General features: G+C 53.2%; 1 protein-coding gene across 1 annotated transcript in view; it reads left to right on the forward strand.

Moving 5' to 3' along the window:
* The first annotated feature begins 218 nt into the window (after nt 1-218).
* The window catches only part of PARD6G (par-6 family cell polarity regulator gamma), a 77,949-nt gene continuing 61,036 nt past the window's right edge, over nt 219-17,131 (forward strand). The window contains exon 1 of the mRNA XM_027525910.1: nt 219-635. Within this exon, the coding sequence (XP_027381711.1) occupies nt 564-635 (72 nt within the window). The 5' untranslated portion in view covers nt 219-563. The remainder of the gene's footprint in view (nt 636-17,131) is intronic.

Here is a 17,131-nt window from a genome sequence, read left to right on the forward strand (position 1 = left end):
TCCTCCAGACTGAGAGGGTGGGTCCTCAGGCGCGAGGCTGGGCCTTGAGGCTCGTGGGGCCAGTCCCCGGGACGTGAGCCGGGTTTTCCCGGCGCCGGGCCGGTCCTTGGGGAACCGGATTAGCGGCGGGTCTACGGGGCGCCGAGCGGGACGTGGGCCCTTGGGGCTCGTGGGGCGGGTCCTCGGGGCTCCGGGCGGGTCCTCGGGGGACGGGTGCTCTGGGCCCGGGGCGGGGACTGGCGGCGGGTATTCTGGGCGCTGGGCAGGGATTGGTGGCGGATCCTCCGGGCTCTGGGCGGGACGTGGGTTCTAGGGTATCGGGGGGCGGGTCCTTGGAGCGGCGCGCGCCGCCGTACCCCGCTCCTCCCGCGCGCGGCCCCTGGAGTGCCCAAGGCGCGCGGCCAGCCCTGCTCGGGCCGCTGCACTCGAGCTGCCCCGCGGCCGAGCGAGCGCGGGCAGGGTCCGGGGCCGGGGCCACGGCGGCGGGTGGCGCACCCAAGGTCCTTCTGCAGTCCCCATAGGGAAGAGCGAGGGCGAAGCCAAGGCTAAGCGGGTCCGGAACCATGAACCGGAGTTTCCACAAGTCTCAGACCCTGGGCTTCTACGACTGCAGCGCGGTGGAAGTCAAGAGCAAGGTGAGCCGGGGGCCGGCAGTCTGCGCAGCCCCCCCTCCCCGCCCCACGAATGAATGGGAACCCCAAAGGGGACTGGGCGGCGCGAGAGGGGCCGGCGCCGACCACAACTTCGGAGCGCGGCGCGCGTCCGTGAGATGCGCCGGGGTCCCTCAGTCCTTCCCGCCCCTGCGCGCGCACAAAGCCCAGCAGCCCGGTAAGGTTCGGCTCGAGCCCCGGCGCTCAGAGGGCCGCGCGGCCGCCGGACCCTTCGCAAGAGTGGCTCTTTTGTTCCACAAGCCGGCGGCGATCCGGCGCACCGCGCGATGGAGGGGCGATGTTTCCGGGGCGACCCAGGGGCTGATCGGATTCGGGGCCCTGGAGGGGCCTTGGGGGCCCGGGCCGGGGGAGGGCCCTGGCTGCGCCGCCTCCTTCGCAGCGGAGGAGCCTCGGAACCGGCGAGGGGGAGACAGGCAGCGGGTCCTCGATCCCCGGACCGGACCCCCGGTCCCCAGCACGGCCCTGCGTACCAGCCCTTCAGCCTCCCGACGCGCCCCAGGCCCAGATTCCCCGGGCGCGCCGGACCGGCGGCCCCTCCCGCTGCCCGCGCCCCGGCCCAAGCGTGCCCGAACTTGCGGGTGGCTGTGCGCTTTGGATAATTGGCTGATAGGATCTGGCGCTTCTGCCCGTTGCGGGGGCGGCACCTTCGCGGCAGAAGCTTTTGTCTGCGAGGGTCTCAGGGGTGGACCTTGCCGCAGATGAAGAGCAGCAGTTGTTCAGGGTCCTGGAGGAGGGGGCCTCGGGCTTACTGCTGCCTGGGATCGGCTTTCGCCCTTTCTCTGCGCTACACCTCCCCCCCCCCCCCCCCCCCGCCCCCGGCTTGGTCTGGCAAGGAGGAGAACCTGAGTGGTGGCAGAGGGGCCAGACCCGAGGGTGGGCTCTGACCTCCAAATCTGTGCACACTTGGTCGCCAGCGTGTGTGCCCTGGTTCGCTCTCTGGGAAGACTAACCCGATGGCCCCTGTCTGGGCTGACCGTACCGATCAAGGTGGGGTCCTTTGGCGTAGGATTTCCAGGGCTTCCTCCGAGGATGGGGGTTCTCTGCAGGAATCCCACAGAATGAGTTGTGGGATTTCATCACATCTTGTTGGGCAGTCTATTTATGAACCTTCATATCTAATTACCTCCAATGCTAATTCTGTGACCCTGGCCCAGCACTCATCTCTTTTTAGCCCCAGAACTCCCCACACCCCCAAATCAAAAGTGACCTCTGTGAGTTGTGTGGGGGGAAAAACCAGCAAGCCTGAGTGGGAGCACCAAATAACTGACGTTTCTTCAACTCAGTGGGAATGTGGCTTCTTAGAACTCATTGTCCCCTGACAGTAGCCACTGAGCACCCATGGTGTTTCACTTTAACTCTTTATTTTGAGATCATCATAGATTAACAGGCAGTTGGGAGAAAGAACACAGAGACTTCCCACAGGTGCCATCTTGTATCACAGTGTCACATCCAGGGCCTTGCAGCGTTTTCAGGTCACAGTTTGTCATGCGTGCATTCCTGAGGCCCAGCAGTCTCCACGAGGACCACTTCCATCGCGAGGGGACCTCCTGGCAGCCTTTCACCCCTGCAAGGTGGCCGTGTGGTTCTAAGTGATGAACAGCACAGGCCGTTCACGAGTCTCACTGGCCGAATTCCCTGGGCTCTGCAGCCATGGTGGCAGGCAGCTGCCTGACCAGATGCAAGTCCGGAGGGCTAGCCCTGGAGGAAATGCCCTCACCGGCCTTTATCCTGCAGTCGTGCACTCTGGACACTGCGGACCCCTGAGGCCTGAAGAGAAAGAGTCTGCCTTTGCCTCTCCCGGGGAACTGGGGGCCATAGGCGTTCTGGTGGCCCAGTGGGTTACCTCAGGCTGCTGCTCCTCCTTGACCCCCAGTGCAGAAGGAGGGCTGCCCCATGGCCCGAGCCTGGGTTCAAGTTCACATGTACTGACTGCTTCGCCAGGGGTGAGTGGCAGAGGGGGAGAGTTTTGGGAACTGTCCTGGAGGGCCACACCAGGCTGGGCCCTGCTGGGCTGGCTGGTTACACACAACACCACCGCCCCAGGCCCTTTGGGATAGGTGGCTTGCCTTACTGTTTGTCCAGTGGGGCCACGTGGCTCCCCCTTCTGTACCACTCTCTCACGCACCCACGGGGTCCATCTCTGCAGGGAGCCTTATTCCAGCTGCTCTTGTCAAAATATGGGAGGCAAACCATTATGACAGTGATGTCTTTATCCAATCTAAATGGTTCACCATAACACCTGGGTTTGCGTGTGGAGAAAATTGTGCCAAAATCCAGCCAGTTCTACCACCCAACCTTGTGAGCTTTCAGGCAAGTCATCTAACTTTTCTGAGCCTTAGTCATTTCATCTGTACAATGGTCATTGAACCTATTCTGGTAGCCTGACAGGATCAAATGAGGCAATGAATGGGAAAGCACCTCTAAACTGCAGAGCACCCACAGTTGTAAGAGCTAAGCACTGCAGATCAAGACTCTGTGGCATTTCAGGATATCAGGTCTGAAAATTGCCTCTGATCCTCTCAGAATTGTTGGTATTAGCCCTCTGCCACAGCTGGTCAATTCCCAAAGCCTTGAGACAGAGAAACTGTCTGGATCTGGTGGCTCTCCCCCATCAGATAGCCCCTAACTCTACCCAGCATTTCTCTCAAATACCTGTGATTTGTCTGTCCCTTTCCCAGCCGGCTGCATGCACTTCTGACTCCCCAGTTCTGGTAACAGGGCTGCCATTTCACACTCAGTCTGACTTTTTCCTCTCTTCCCAGAAGACCTACAGTGGGAAGGGGCTATGCAGATGTCTGGGGAGAATGTCTCAGGCCAAGGGGAGCAGTCTTGGCCCTTCAGAGGGATAGCAGGAAGTCTAGTGCTGGGAAGGAGTCTACAGGGCCCAAGTAGTTGGAGCTGACTGGCTGTGTGAGGGGAAGACAGAAGGCCACACAGGCCATTGTGAGCTCTGTAGTAGATTTCACTGTGTGACTGTCTCATCAGTCCCACCAGCATCTGCATATGCCTGGAAAGTCTAAAGGAACACAGCTTCCCCATCTCCGCAGTGTGCTCTACACTGCGCCCCCATCCTCCACCCCCGCCTGGAGACCCCTGCCTTAAGTGAGGTCCATGGTGTCCCAGCTTCCTTAGCAGGCAGGTCTCTTCCGTCTTCTCTTTGGCCTCTGGGGCCCTGGTTCTGTGGCTTCCCACACCTGAAGTGTTTTCTCCAAGAATCAGTGCTATCCTGACATTCCTCCTGCCAAGCCGCCTTTGCAGGCCGAGCATTCTCCATCCCACGCCCCTTCCCCACATTTCTCTCATTTTGCGGCCTTGGTACTGGTGACGGGGGCCCAGGGCTATATGACACACCCGTGGCCTCTGGTGTCCCTTGTGTCGGGGGAGAATAACACCACTAAAGGTTTTAATCCAGTTTGGGCTGCTTGTTTTAGATACTGAAAAGTGAAAGTCTCTCAGTCTGACTCTTTGCGACCCCATGAACTATACAGTCCATGGAATTCTCCAGGCCAGAATACTGGAGTGGACAGCCTTTCCCTTCTCCAGGGGATCTTCCCAACCCGGGGATAGAACCCAGATCTCCTGCATTGCAGGCAGATTCTTTACCAGCTGAGCCCCAAGGGAAGCCCAAGAATACTGGAGTGGGTAGCCTATCCCTTTTTCAGCATATCTTCCCAACCCAGGAATTGTACCAGAGTCTCCTGCATTGCAGGCGGATTCTTTAACCAACCAAGCTATCAGGGAAGCCCTACTGCTGGAAGCTTTTCTGTATTCTAAACAAATACACTATCATTGTGGAAGATGTGGAAACCACAACAGGCACAAAGCGGAGGTAATTCTCACATTCCAAGCGTGGTCGCATGTCCTTCTGACCCTTTATGTGCATCTGTACATGCAGATGTCTTCGTTTGACAGAATCAGGGTCATATTTTATAGGTGTATTTTTCTGTAGCCTTCAGCGTTCCACTTTCAACTTAACAGTGAAGTGTTGTATTTTCTTATGTCATTAATAGTTTCAGAAGACATATTTTTGAAATGAATACATAGTATTCAATCTTATATGTGAACCATAATTAACCTAACCAATATCCTATTTGGGTTATTTTCCATTTTTTTAGAGTAAACAATGTTGTGAATAACAACTTTGCATTTAAATGTTTATATAAACAGTACCTATAGAATGTATATCATATGAAGTATATAAAGCATGTCAGGGATTGGAGAAGGAAATGGCAACCCACTCCAGTACTATTGCCTGGAAAATCCCATGGACAGAGGAGTCTGGTGGGCTACAGTCCATGGGGTCACAAAGAGTTGGACACGACTGAGCACACCAAGTTTATAAAGATGTTGATTCTCTTACTTCGCTGCAGGACTTTTTATTATTTCTTTAGGACAGATTCTTAGAAATGAAATTACTAAGTGAAACGTATGCAAATTTTTAAGACTTTGAACACATATTGCTGAATTTTCTTCCAGAAAGTCTCTTCTATAAACGTGTACACCCTGCTTCGTGTCTATCCCCTCCCTCCCTCTGGTATACCCTCCAGTACTGGGTATTTTCTTATTCTTTTCAAATTAGATAAGTGAAACACTACCCCACTGTTTTAATTTGTAGTCTTGGGTTATTGGTGAATGGAATATTCTGATATGTGTTAGATATCTCTGTGTCTATTTTTAGCTGCCATATTCTTTCCTGCTTTCTTTTGTCAGTGATCTTATTTTTCACTGAGTTATGGACCTGCTCATCCACGGGAGATTTTCCAATCGGTGCAGATGCTGCTAGGTGTCAGTGCACCCTGTGGTCCCAGATCTTGTCTCTGCCTGGCCATGCCCTTGCATCTGGGGGCTGGAGCAGGGGCCATGCCCTCCCCACGCGATGGCTGGGCACTTGCCTCCTGCGGGCCAGTTGAGAACCGCCTGACACAGTTTGACTCACCTCTATGTGCAGCTACACCCTTTTAAGATTCTGGTTGTGTTGTATCGTGCACGTCTGTGTTTAAACAGGTTTGGTGACTCGATTTGGGAAGTTGCGTCCAGAGGAGACTGTCATCAGAGACCCAGGTGGGGAGTGTCACCTGATGGGCATGGATGGTGGTGCTGCCCACACCCTGTGAGCAGCAGAAAGCCCCTGTGGACCTTCCTGGGGGCACCCAGTTAGCAGAGGTTCCAGCCCTTTCCTGGGACTTGTGACATTTCAGATAGAGGGGTCTTCCAATTTTAGGGCAGGGAAGGCATGTCAGGAATTGGGAGATGCAACCATTCAAGTTGCTTTGAGGAGTCAGAAGGTTAGGGTCAGGGTTAGGGTTAGGGCTACTGTTTGTGAATCAGCAGAAAGAGAGAGGAATCTTGCCCCTTTCCCACAGAGGGGCCTCCTGGACTTTTAGAGACAAGCAAGGAGGGAGCCCGGAGTGACATCAGAGCATCGCTGAAACGGACCTTGGGGGACAGGGAGCGGCAGCACAGTTAGAGTCCAGCGGGCTGCTTACCTGCTTACTGCTCCCCACCTCCTCTCGAAGGTTTCTCCTACTGTGATCCTGAGAAGCAACAAGAGGTGCTGTACACCTTCCAAGCCCCAGTACATACCCTGCAACCCTCCTCTGAGGTGCCCCTGAACACAGGGTCCAGGCTGGACACTGCCCTCTGTGAACAGGTTGCATCCAGAAGTATTTCTTTATACATATATATATATATATATATACACACACACATATATAGGCTTCCCAATTGGCACTAGTGGTAAAGAACCACCTCCCAGTGCCGAATACATCAGAGACGTGGATTCGATCCCTGGGCTGGGAAGATCCTCTGGTGGAGGGCATGGCAACGCACTCCAGTATTCTTGCCTGGAGAATCCCATGGACAGAGGAGCCTGGCAGGCTATAGTCCATAGGGTCGCAGAGAGTTGGACATCACTGAAGCAACTTAGTGTGTGTGTGTGTGTGTGTCTGTGTCTGTGTGTATAGTATATATATATAATATATATATATTTTTTAATTTTCCTACACCAGGTGTTAGTTGCACTGTGAAAGATCTTTTAGTTATAACATGTGGGATCTAGTTCCCTAATCAGGGATTGAACCCGGGCCCCCTCCATTGGAAGCACGGAGTCTTAGCCACTGGACCATGAGAGAAGTCCCAGAAGCATTAAAATAAGTTTAACCACATACATATATATTCATAAATACATTTTAGTTTCAAATAATAATTCATTACTCTCCATCACAACCTTGCCAGATAGGTTCTATTATCACCCCCATTATACACGGAAAAGTCCGGGGGGGTCCACTCAGCTGGCCCAGGTCGGAGAACTCAGGCTGTTCGGCTCCAGACTCCAGTCTCTACTATGCACTGTCTGTGGCCCTAGTGAAGGAGGGTTCCTGCCCCGCCTCCTCCGACAAGCCCTCAAGTCCAGTCCAGATACTGACACAGGTATTCCCACATAGAATGAAACAGACCCCTTGGGCTCTCTCAATCCAGAGTTTGGAAGGGTTAGGCCTGGTGCTCTGAGGAAGGAAGTTCTATTTTGCTTCCATCCCTGCAGCAGGTTTTAGCTGTGTGGCCTCAAGGGAAGTACACTCTCCAGTAGGTATTCTTAGAAGTCTACCATCCACTTATGTATTCATTTACTGAGCACCTACTGTATGTGAGGCATGCGGTTCATGCTGGGGTACAAAGGTAACCAAGATAGCCACTATCCCCAGCTTAAAAGCAAATGGCCCAACGAAGGTCCAGTTGTGTGTAGGCAGTGGGGGGGCATGAGGGTCCTTTATCCTGATGCCCAAAGTATCGCCAGAGCCACAGGGTCACAGCTGGAGGCTGAGGTCTCCAATCCCCCTGCTGCCCGCCCCCACAGCAGGAGCAGTCGTGGTGCTCGGGCCTCCAGGAGCTGCTCTCAGCTTCTCTGGAACCAGTGGCAGCAGCACCTGCGCGGCCCGCTTGGAGCTGAGGCAGAGCGCCCTCTCCCCTCCTTGCTTCCAGGAGCAGCTGGGCTCCTCCAGTCTCCAGTTTTCCTCACCTGGGGACTCTAGTTGTCTCCCAGCCCTGCATTTCTCAGTAGTATACTCCAAGGAAAGATTCAGTATCTGAAGTGACCAGCAGGGCTTTGCATGAAGTAGGTGCCCAGTAAATGTCACTTGAGTTAAATTCAGATGAGGAACAGGTTTTCCAGATAGCTACTAGTGCAGGAGATAGTGAAGAACAGGGGAGCCTGGCATGCTGCAGCCCATGGGGCCTCAAAGAGTCGGACACGACATAGAGACTGAACAACAATGGCTAGTTCAGCGGTGGTCTTTTAGGGTACTTTAGAAAGGAACTGCTTTTTGAGGAAGGTGACCAAAGCTGGATTCACTAATTGACTTAGCCCCAGGGCATCTCTGAGAGGGCTCAGGGGCCTTGTCCCTTCCCCACTAGTGCCATGGAGGGAAGGGAAAGAAGCAGTACAAGATGAGCTAAACAGAAAAGAGAAGCTTTGGAAGTCCAAAGGAAGCTGATTTAAAAGTCCACATTGGGGGCTTCCTTGGTGACTCAGGTGGAAAAGAATCTGCCTGCCAATGCAGGAGACACAGGCTCGATCCCTGGTCCAGGGAGATCCCACAGGCCGGAGAAACTAAGCCCATGTGCCACAACTACCGATCCTGCACTCTAGAGCCCGGGAGCCGCAACCAGAGAAGCCCCCGCAGTGAGCAGCCCGTGCCCCACAACTAGAGAGTAGCCCCTGCTCACCACAACTAGAGAGAGCTCACGCAGAAATGAAGACCCAGCACAGCCAATTAAATAGATAAAATTATTTTTTCAAGTCCACGTTGATAGTGTCACCTAATTTCCTTAGTGCTAGACTCTAGGCTGACAGCTTCGGGGGCTCAGGGCACCTCCTCAGAGCCAGCCCCACGCATCTCTCTATGCAGTGCTCATACCCCTTCCCTAGAGATGGCACCGGCCTCCCTACCTCCTTCAGAGCTGCCCTGTTACCCACAGGACTGGGTGGGGCAGGACTGGGCACTCACTGTTACAGCTGGGGCATCAGTGACCTTTGAAACCTTTCCCCAGTCCCCTCATTCAGTTCTCCTCTGGTTCCTGGGCTCCGGGAGGTGTGTCCCACACCCCACCGTCCAGCTCTCTGACTTCCAAAGGCTGTGTTCCTCTGGGGCTCTGTGAAGATGCTTGTTGGCAGAGGAGACAAGGGAATGGCTCCTTTCACCATCCCAAGCCAGAGCATCTGCTCTATATTTTGGAGAAAGTGTGTAGCATTTTACTTGCTGCTGCCAAGTTGCTTCAGTTATGTCCAACTCTGTGCGACCCCATAAACGGGAGGCCATAGACGGCAGCCCACCAGGCTCCGCTATGCCTGGGATTCTCCAGGCAAGAACACTAGAGTGGGTTGCCATTTCCTTCTCCAATGCATGAAAGTGAAAAGTGAAAGTGAAGTCACTCAGTCATGTCCGACTCTTCGAGAGCCCATGGACTGCAGCCTACCAGGCTCCTCCGTCCATGGGATTTTTCAGGCAAGAATACTGGAGTGGGATGCCATTGCCTTCCCTGAATTTTACTTGAGGAAAGTAAAAAAAAAAAAAAAATGTTGCTGCTTAAAGAATTCAAAAACCACCTGGACCCTTCTGCACTGCTCATCCCCGTTAATTCTTCGTTTGTTGGCCTCCCTGGGTCCATAGGCTGCCCTTGCACCTGATCCTCTCCTGCAGTTCAGTTCAGTTCAGTTCAGTTGCTCAGTTGTGTCTGACTCTTTGTGACCTCATGGACTGCAGCACCCCACACCTCCCTGTCCATCACCAACTCCCGGAGTCTACCCAAACCCATGTCCATTGAGTTGGTGATGCCATCCAACCATCTCATCCTCTGTCATCCCCTTCTCCTCCTGCCCTCAATCTTTCCCAGCATCAGGGTCTTTTCAAATGAGTCAGCTCTTCGCATCAGGTGCCCAAAGTATTGGAGTTTCAGTGTCAACATCAGTCCTTCCAATGAATACTCAGGACTGATCTTTAGGATGAACTGGTTGGATCTCCTTGCAGTCCAAGGGACTGTCAACAGTCTTCTCCAACACTGCAGATCAAAAGCATCAATTCTTCAGTGCTCAGCTTTCTTTATAGTCCAACTCTCACATCCATACATGACTACTGGAAAAACCATAGCCTTGACTGGATGGACCTTTGTTGGCAAAGTAATGTCTCTGCTTTTTAATATGCTGTCTAGGTTGATCATACCTTTCCTTCCAAGGAGTAAGTGTCTTTTAATTTCATGGCTGCAGTCACCATCTGCAGTGATTTTGGAGCCCCCAAAAATAAAGTCAGCCACTGTTTCCACTGTTTCTCCATCTATTTGCCATGAAGTGATGGCTAATAGAGTTTTGCCAAGAGAACACACTGGTCATGTCAAACACTCTCTTCCAGCAACACAAGAGAAGACTCTACACATGGACATCACCAGATGGCCAACACCGAAATCAGATTGATTATATTCTTTGCAGCCAAAGATGGAGAAGTTCTATACAGTCAGCAAAAACAAGACCGGGAGCTGACTGTGGCTCAGATCATGAACTCCTTGTTGCCAAATTCAGACTTAAATTGAAGAAAGTGGGGAAAACCACTAGACCGTTCAGGTATGACCTAAATCAAATCCCTTATGATTATACAGTGGAAGTGAGAAATAGATTTAAGGGACTAGATCTGATAGACAGAGTGTCTGATGAACTATAGATGGAGGTTCGTGACATTGTACAGGAGACAGGAATCAAGACCATCCCCAGGAAAAAGATCCTCTCCTGCACTTGCCCAGAAAGCTCTGCCGTACCTTGAGGCTGAGACTGCTGCCTTTCAGGGACCTGTTCACATGTGACACCGGAGTCATTCCTGTGTGGAGTTCAGTGTGCGTGACAGTGTGTGTGTGTGTGTGTGTGTGTGTGTGTGTGTGTTAGTGGCTCAGTCATGTCCAACTCTTTGCAACCCTATGGACTGTAGCTCACTCACCAGGCTCCTCTGTCCATGGGATTCTCCAGGCAAGATACTGGAGTGGGTAGCCATTTCCTTCACCAGGGGGCCTTCCTAACCCAAGGATCAAACCCCAGTCTCCTACATTGCAGATGGATTCTTTACCATCTGAGCCACCAGGGAAGCTGGGCATGGCAGTAAAACACACTAATCTCAGGCGTGCAGTCTGATGAAATTTTACATGTTTGCACACCTGGTGAGCACTGTGCACATCACAGTAAGTGTGCAACATTCCAGCGTTTGAGAAGTTCCCTCCATGTCAGCACCCACCCCCAGCGTAACTGCTGTCAGGGCTCTGTCACCAGGGTGAGCATGCTGGTGCTCAGATTCAATGTCACAGTGCACTCTGCGTCCAGAGGGTCCATCCATGTTGTGTGCGTCTGGAGATCAGTTTTTTTTAATGGATTCAGAGTATTCCTTATGCATCTGTCTGTATGGATGGAGATTCAGGGGCACAAAGCCTCCTTTGGGCTCCTCTTCAACACACTCTTGGATTCCACTAGTGGTTCTCGATGCTGCTGTGAGCTGACTGGGCGTAGCCCTGATCAGCCTCCTCCCAGCCCAGTGTGCTGTCCCGGAGCCGTGTACAGACCCCAGCCCTGGACTTGAGTGGACCGGGGTGGAGCAGCTGCTGTCGGAGGTCTGAGGGTTCAGGAGTTCCTGAAGGCCTTGAACCATGGCTTATTAATTACTTGTCGATTACTAAATCAAAACAAATCAGGGATTTGTTTACTGAGTTGAAAGGCTTTCCTAGCCCTTCCTCTAATTCTGCACTTTGACTCACAGCTTTCATGCCATCCTGTGCGTTCTGTTACCCGCTGCAGCCCTCCTGGGGGGCTGAGACACCAGGTGAACAGGGTCGGGCCTGATGCTGCTCAGTGGGTCCAGGACAGCACGTCCCACGGTGTCTTCGATGGAGGTGAACAGCTGTCCTTTTGAAAGTTGTCTTTCACGTGTGGAATGAAGACCCCACAGCAGCCTTGACGGTGGTGGGCTGTGGGGCCACGCACTTCAGGTGGCCTTCACCTGGGGTTTGCCTGTGTCTTCCTGCAGCTTTCCACTCGCACACCTGAGGGTGTTGGTGAGTCACATCCTTTGCCTTTGGGAATTTCTGTGTTCCTCCTAAAAGCCCTGCCTAGTGATCGGGTATGTTTATTTTCCACTTCATCACATCAGTGTGTCTGTCGAAAGCTGGACTGTGTGTTCATCGGTCTGCAGAGCTTATCTCTCTGCGCCTTTGCTTCCGAGACAGGACGCGGGGGACTGATGCACAGGCCCAGAAAGCCCCCTCAGATGGCCTCTCCTGGGAGGTGTGCTGTTGTGCATGGGCCCTGGGTAAGGGCCATGGAAGAAAACCACGCAGGCCGCTAAAGCTGTCATCTTTACATGCTGTGCTAGAGGAACTGGGAGACTAAAGTACTGTTCGCATCCTGTTTTCTGTGGCTCGGGGGCCTGAGCCACTGGCTCCCCGCCCACACATCATGACCTTGCTTCCCTCACCGGTCTGGAATAATAACGGGGTGTTGCTATGGGACAAAACAAATACTCTGCCTGTAGTGTGGCCCCTCTCATGGAGGAGGAGCCCCTGGCTCTGGCAGCAGCTGCAGGGATGAGCAGGGCCCCCAACCTTCACAGGAACGCGCTCCTTTTGCCAGAAGGTGATGCCGAGGTTCCACAGGTCAGAATGCTCTTGTGAGAAATGGTATGTTGGGGCAGCTGCGCTCCACCCTCAGGAGAGGAGCTGCCCTGGAGCAGCTTTGTCCCTGTTCACCTGGAGCCGGAGTCACTGCGCTCCCCCACCGCAAACTGGAAACAGTTTTCCAGGAATGTGACCCACTGCTTGTCAGTGGTGAGCTGAGGGTCCGGGAGGGGCTGGGGAGGGAGGGAGAGCGACACACGCAAGCATCCACACCAGGTAGGTGTTGTCTGTCTCCTCACAATGCCTCTTCTCCACCACCCAGTCACAGCCATTCATCGGAAGAGGGTTAGCACCTGGCCCTGGAGAGTAAGCCAACGTGCACTGTTGAGGTTGCCCTGTGGTTCTTCCTGGGAAAGAATTCTGGGGGGCCACAGTCTCTGGGCTCCCTCCCTGCCCTAGGTTCTTCCTGGGAAAGAATTCTGGGGGGCCACAGTCTCTGGGCTCCCTCCCTGCCCTAGGCAACTGGTAGGAGCAGTTGCCACCTGGTCACATCACCTGAGTCCTTCTCTCAGCTTGGGGTTACAATGTCCTTTCTTAGAGCATCGGCTCTGTGCCAGCCCTTCTACTGGGCACTCAGCTCAGGTGCTTCCGTGATGCTCATGACACCATACCTGTGGGCTGCAGAGAGGAAGATCTGGGGTCTGGACCAGGCTGCTAACTCGCCCCAAACAAGGCCCCAGCAACCTTCCATTGCTCTGCCATCCTGCTTCTCACCTAGTTCTCATTATCCCCTGATTCCACCTCATGGAAAACGGACAACACCTACCTGGTCTGGACTGCTCCGCAGCCACAGCATGTATCGCTGTCTCTCCCTCCCCAGCCCCTCCAGGACATGGCTCAGGGCTGCACTGCCTCTTCAGTATCCCTCCTGTGTCCTGAGAATCCCCCTCTCTGAGGCCGCCCCATGCACTTTGGCCTGTGTGCAATCTGCTGGGGGCGGAAGGGGTGCTGCAGGCAGAGCCCCCCTCTGCAGCTGTGCTCAGAGTGTCAGCAGTGACCGAGCAGAGGCCCCTTGGGCTGCAAGGCTGGGATGGGCAGCTTCTGCTCAGCTCAGCTCTGAGTCCCCGTCTAGAGATCGGGGTTAAGGTCATGCTCCTGAACACCACTTTTCTCTCACAGAGTAATAAAAAAGTGGTTTCCTTGTGAAAAAAAAAAAAAACCTGAAAAATAACTGCCAGTGATGGAAGGGACAGGGCCTAAAAAAGTCATGACTCGTATTCAGAAATTAGGAAGGTGGCTTAACTGAAGAGGGGTGTGCTCCTGTAGGGGCATGCTTCCTGCTCTGTCTTTTATAAACCACACGGGCAGAGGTCTCACTGTGTGGTGCTTGCAAGTCTGGGTGTTTGAGAAGGGATCTGGCAGCCCTGGGGTGCGTGTGGAAGCCTGATGTGCCCTGTACACCTTCTCCATGTGCGCTTGGCCAAGAAGAGCACAAGCTCTGGAACAAAGTGATCAAGTGCAAGCTGCTGTTCGATGGACTCTCACTCAGGACACAGATTTGATTCAGGACTCACAACAGCCCTGTGGGGAATATATTGTGTCCTTCTTTTACAAAGGAGGAAATATGCTTGGAGAAGTTTAAATGATCCAGAGTCACCAGCCAGTTCAAGGTGAGTCAGGAGTTTGAACCTAGGTCTCCATCCAGGGCCTTGCCTCTTGATGCCTCTGCCTTCTGCCTGCTAAGACACCACTGACCCAGGCAGCGTCCCCTCAGCCCATCCCGTCCCTGGACACTGCCTCTTTTCCAGGCGCTTTTCCTGAGCTCAGGTCCAGATGTGACCTTGCTTCCCTACTCGGGCTGGGGCTCCAGGCCTCTGCCTGAGTGCATTTCTGCATTTCTGTTCCGGGGAAGTGCTATGAAGGAGAGACAGGTGAGCAGCCTGGCACTGACCTCCACACTCTGGCCCAGGTGGACCCTCCAGCCCGTCAGCTCCCTGCACCTCTACCTCAGCTTCTAGAGCAGCTGGTTCTGGTCTGTGGTATTCCGCCCACCATGTGTGCTAAGTTACTTCAGCTGTATCCAATTCTTTGCAACTCTGTAGACTGTAACCCACCAGGCTCCTCTGTCCATGGAATTCTCCAGGCAAGAATACTGAGGGCTGCCATGCCCTCCTCAAGGGGATCTTGAGTAACATCGAGTTACTTTTCTTGTTGATAAGTTTGTAAGAGAATACCAGGTATCAATTTAATACTGAATATTTCCCAGTTCAAGTGAACCTGAAATTCACTTAACTTCTCTTATATTTAGAGTTGTTTGATTTGTAAGCACTTACTTTTCTTCAAGCCAATTAAATAGAGCTCATTTACAAATTAACCATAGCAATATTATCCAAAGACACATACTGAGACATACATATACCCAGACAGACACGAGGGATTTAGCTTCATTTTCTAAACTTAGTCATGAATCAGCTATCACAATGTAAAATTCACTAATTTATAGTGAATAAATAAAAATTGGAATAAATAAAAATTACTGGAATAAATTGGAATTGGAATAAATTTGGAATAAATAAAAATTCTGAAGGCTTCTCCTGCCCACCATGGCCCCCTTTGTCCACGCTGCCAGCTGGCCTGGGTGTCGGCCCTCCCACATGGGGCGGCCCCTTCTCGTGGAATCCTCACGCCCCCACTGGCGCCCCTTGGACCTCTCCTAGACCCTCTCCCGTGTCAGCCTCAGGTCCTTTCTTTGCTAGCAGCCTTGTGCCTGTGCACAGTTGTTGAACCTTCTGGGTCTCAGCTTCCTGGTCTGTAAAATGGGAACAGCGACACCTCTGGGGTGCTGTGAGGAGAGCTTGGCCCCGACCACACCTTCTCTCCCACCGTCGGGACCACAGCCGTGTCCCGAGATCTCTCTGCTCCCTTCTCGGCCCTGCCCCACTCCTACATTCAGCAGTCCTGGGTCCATAGGTGCAGATCACACTTGTGACCTGGACAGCACACCGTGTGGAGCACACGCAGGGCTCACTCAGCCCCCGGCAGCTGCTTGGCAGCCTCACGCAGGAGCCGCTGCTTGTCTGAGCAGTTCTGCAGGTGCTGACAGCTACGCCATCACTGCTCCGGATTGAGGTGGGTGGACGCGGCACAGCAAGGGGCCAGGCTCGGCTGTCCGCTCCACCCCATCTGACTCACAGGTCTGTGGCCTGATTTTAAACTGTCCCGACGTGTCCGCCCCGGAGGTCACCCCCTGGCAGGTCCCACGCTCTGGCAGATGCCTCGTGAGGTTGGCAGCCTGTGCTGCCTGATCGTCCCAAAAATGGACGTCTCTGCATGATTTTCTTACACAGCATGCATGTGTGCGCATGCTCCTTGGCCCTGTCCTGAAGTGGCCCTGATGTGTTCGTTCTCCTTCGCGGTTGGATGTATTGTGTTGATTGTGACTCCAGGACCCACCTTGATGAAAAGCAAGCAGGACGTGAGGCATCACAGCCCACGGGGCTGCCCTGTAGCCTCTGGCGCGCAGTAAGGTCCTGCCCGCCCTGGTCCCGGGCCATGGTGTGGGGCGCGCTCTGGCCCTCTCTTCATCTGATTACTGCTTTCCTGATAGGCTCAGTTTAAACCAGGGCCTACGTCTGTCATACAGCGTCTTTGTGTACTTTTCTCAGTTTGTCCTTACACGTTTGCACATGCGATTACTGTTCAACATCTCAACAATGGGCTCTCAAACAAACCGTCAGCCTTGTGAAGACACTCAACACTAGCCCAGGGCCGTACTGGGCATTCAGTACAATCTGAATGGGTACTAAAAACTAGCCTATAACAGTAACTAGCAAGGTGCTTACTGGGATGTTCATGACACAGCTTTTTGGACTTGAAAAGTCCCTGGGGATCTTGTTAGACTGCAGATTCTGAATCCCTAGACCTGGGGCCTAAGGTCATGCGTCTCCAGCAGGTTCGAGATGTTGCTGGCGTTGCTGCTCAACACACCTTGAGCAGGAGTTGGAACGTGGCACAGGCAGGAGTCCAGGCCTGGGGCTGGGCCTTGCTGCTTTGTTCTGTGTTCAGCCCGAGTACAATATTTTTCGATCTGATTGGGTCACATTGGAAACTTACCCTTGGGTTGTGTTTTCTCTCACTTTCCATATTGTAAAGGCTTCCTTGAGTCCTTCAACCCTTTCTAATACAGCACTTCTGTTGGCTTCATCCTGGGAGCATGCTTCATCTGTTTGATGAGCTTTTACAGTTTCCACTTTTCACCTTTGTGCATATTTTGATGATGATTTTCCATCCGAATCTACCTGTGCTTCTGATGTCCTGTGATTGCTTTCGCCTGAGAGGCCTGGGGTGGTGCCTTGGTATGGGTGGGGCTTCGGGGTGGGGCCTCGGTGGGCGGGGCCTTGTGTGGGGGCGGGGCCTCTGCTGCAAGGTCCGGAGTGCTTGGCTGGGTTTCTATCTACACTGTGGAGCTGGGAAGGTGAGTAATGTGTGGGCTTCCTTTTAACTTCACGTTGTAAGACAGACTTTAATTACAAGGGGTCGTTCGTCTGTGAAAGAACACAATAGCTCCCTCGATGCCCTGAGTATGTATGTTCACGATAAACACAACATTTCACGACAGAACAAGCTGAGGAATCCTGGGTGCTTCAGCCCCAGGCTCCTGCCAGGGAGCAGTCGGTGGATATTGGAATGTCTAGGATTCTTCTGGGTCCCTCAAGACTGGGGCAGTTTCAGGATCACTGGAAGAGTCTAGCCCTGAAGGGTTTTCCAAGGAAAGTCCTGCTATCGTAGTAACAGGATGTCCCTTGTGGCACTTACAAGACAGG

This window comes from Bos indicus x Bos taurus, chromosome 24 (assembly GCF_003369695.1).
Source record: "Bos indicus x Bos taurus breed Angus x Brahman F1 hybrid chromosome 24, Bos_hybrid_MaternalHap_v2.0, whole genome shotgun sequence".
Taxonomy (NCBI): Eukaryota; Metazoa; Chordata; class Mammalia; order Artiodactyla; family Bovidae; genus Bos; species Bos indicus x Bos taurus.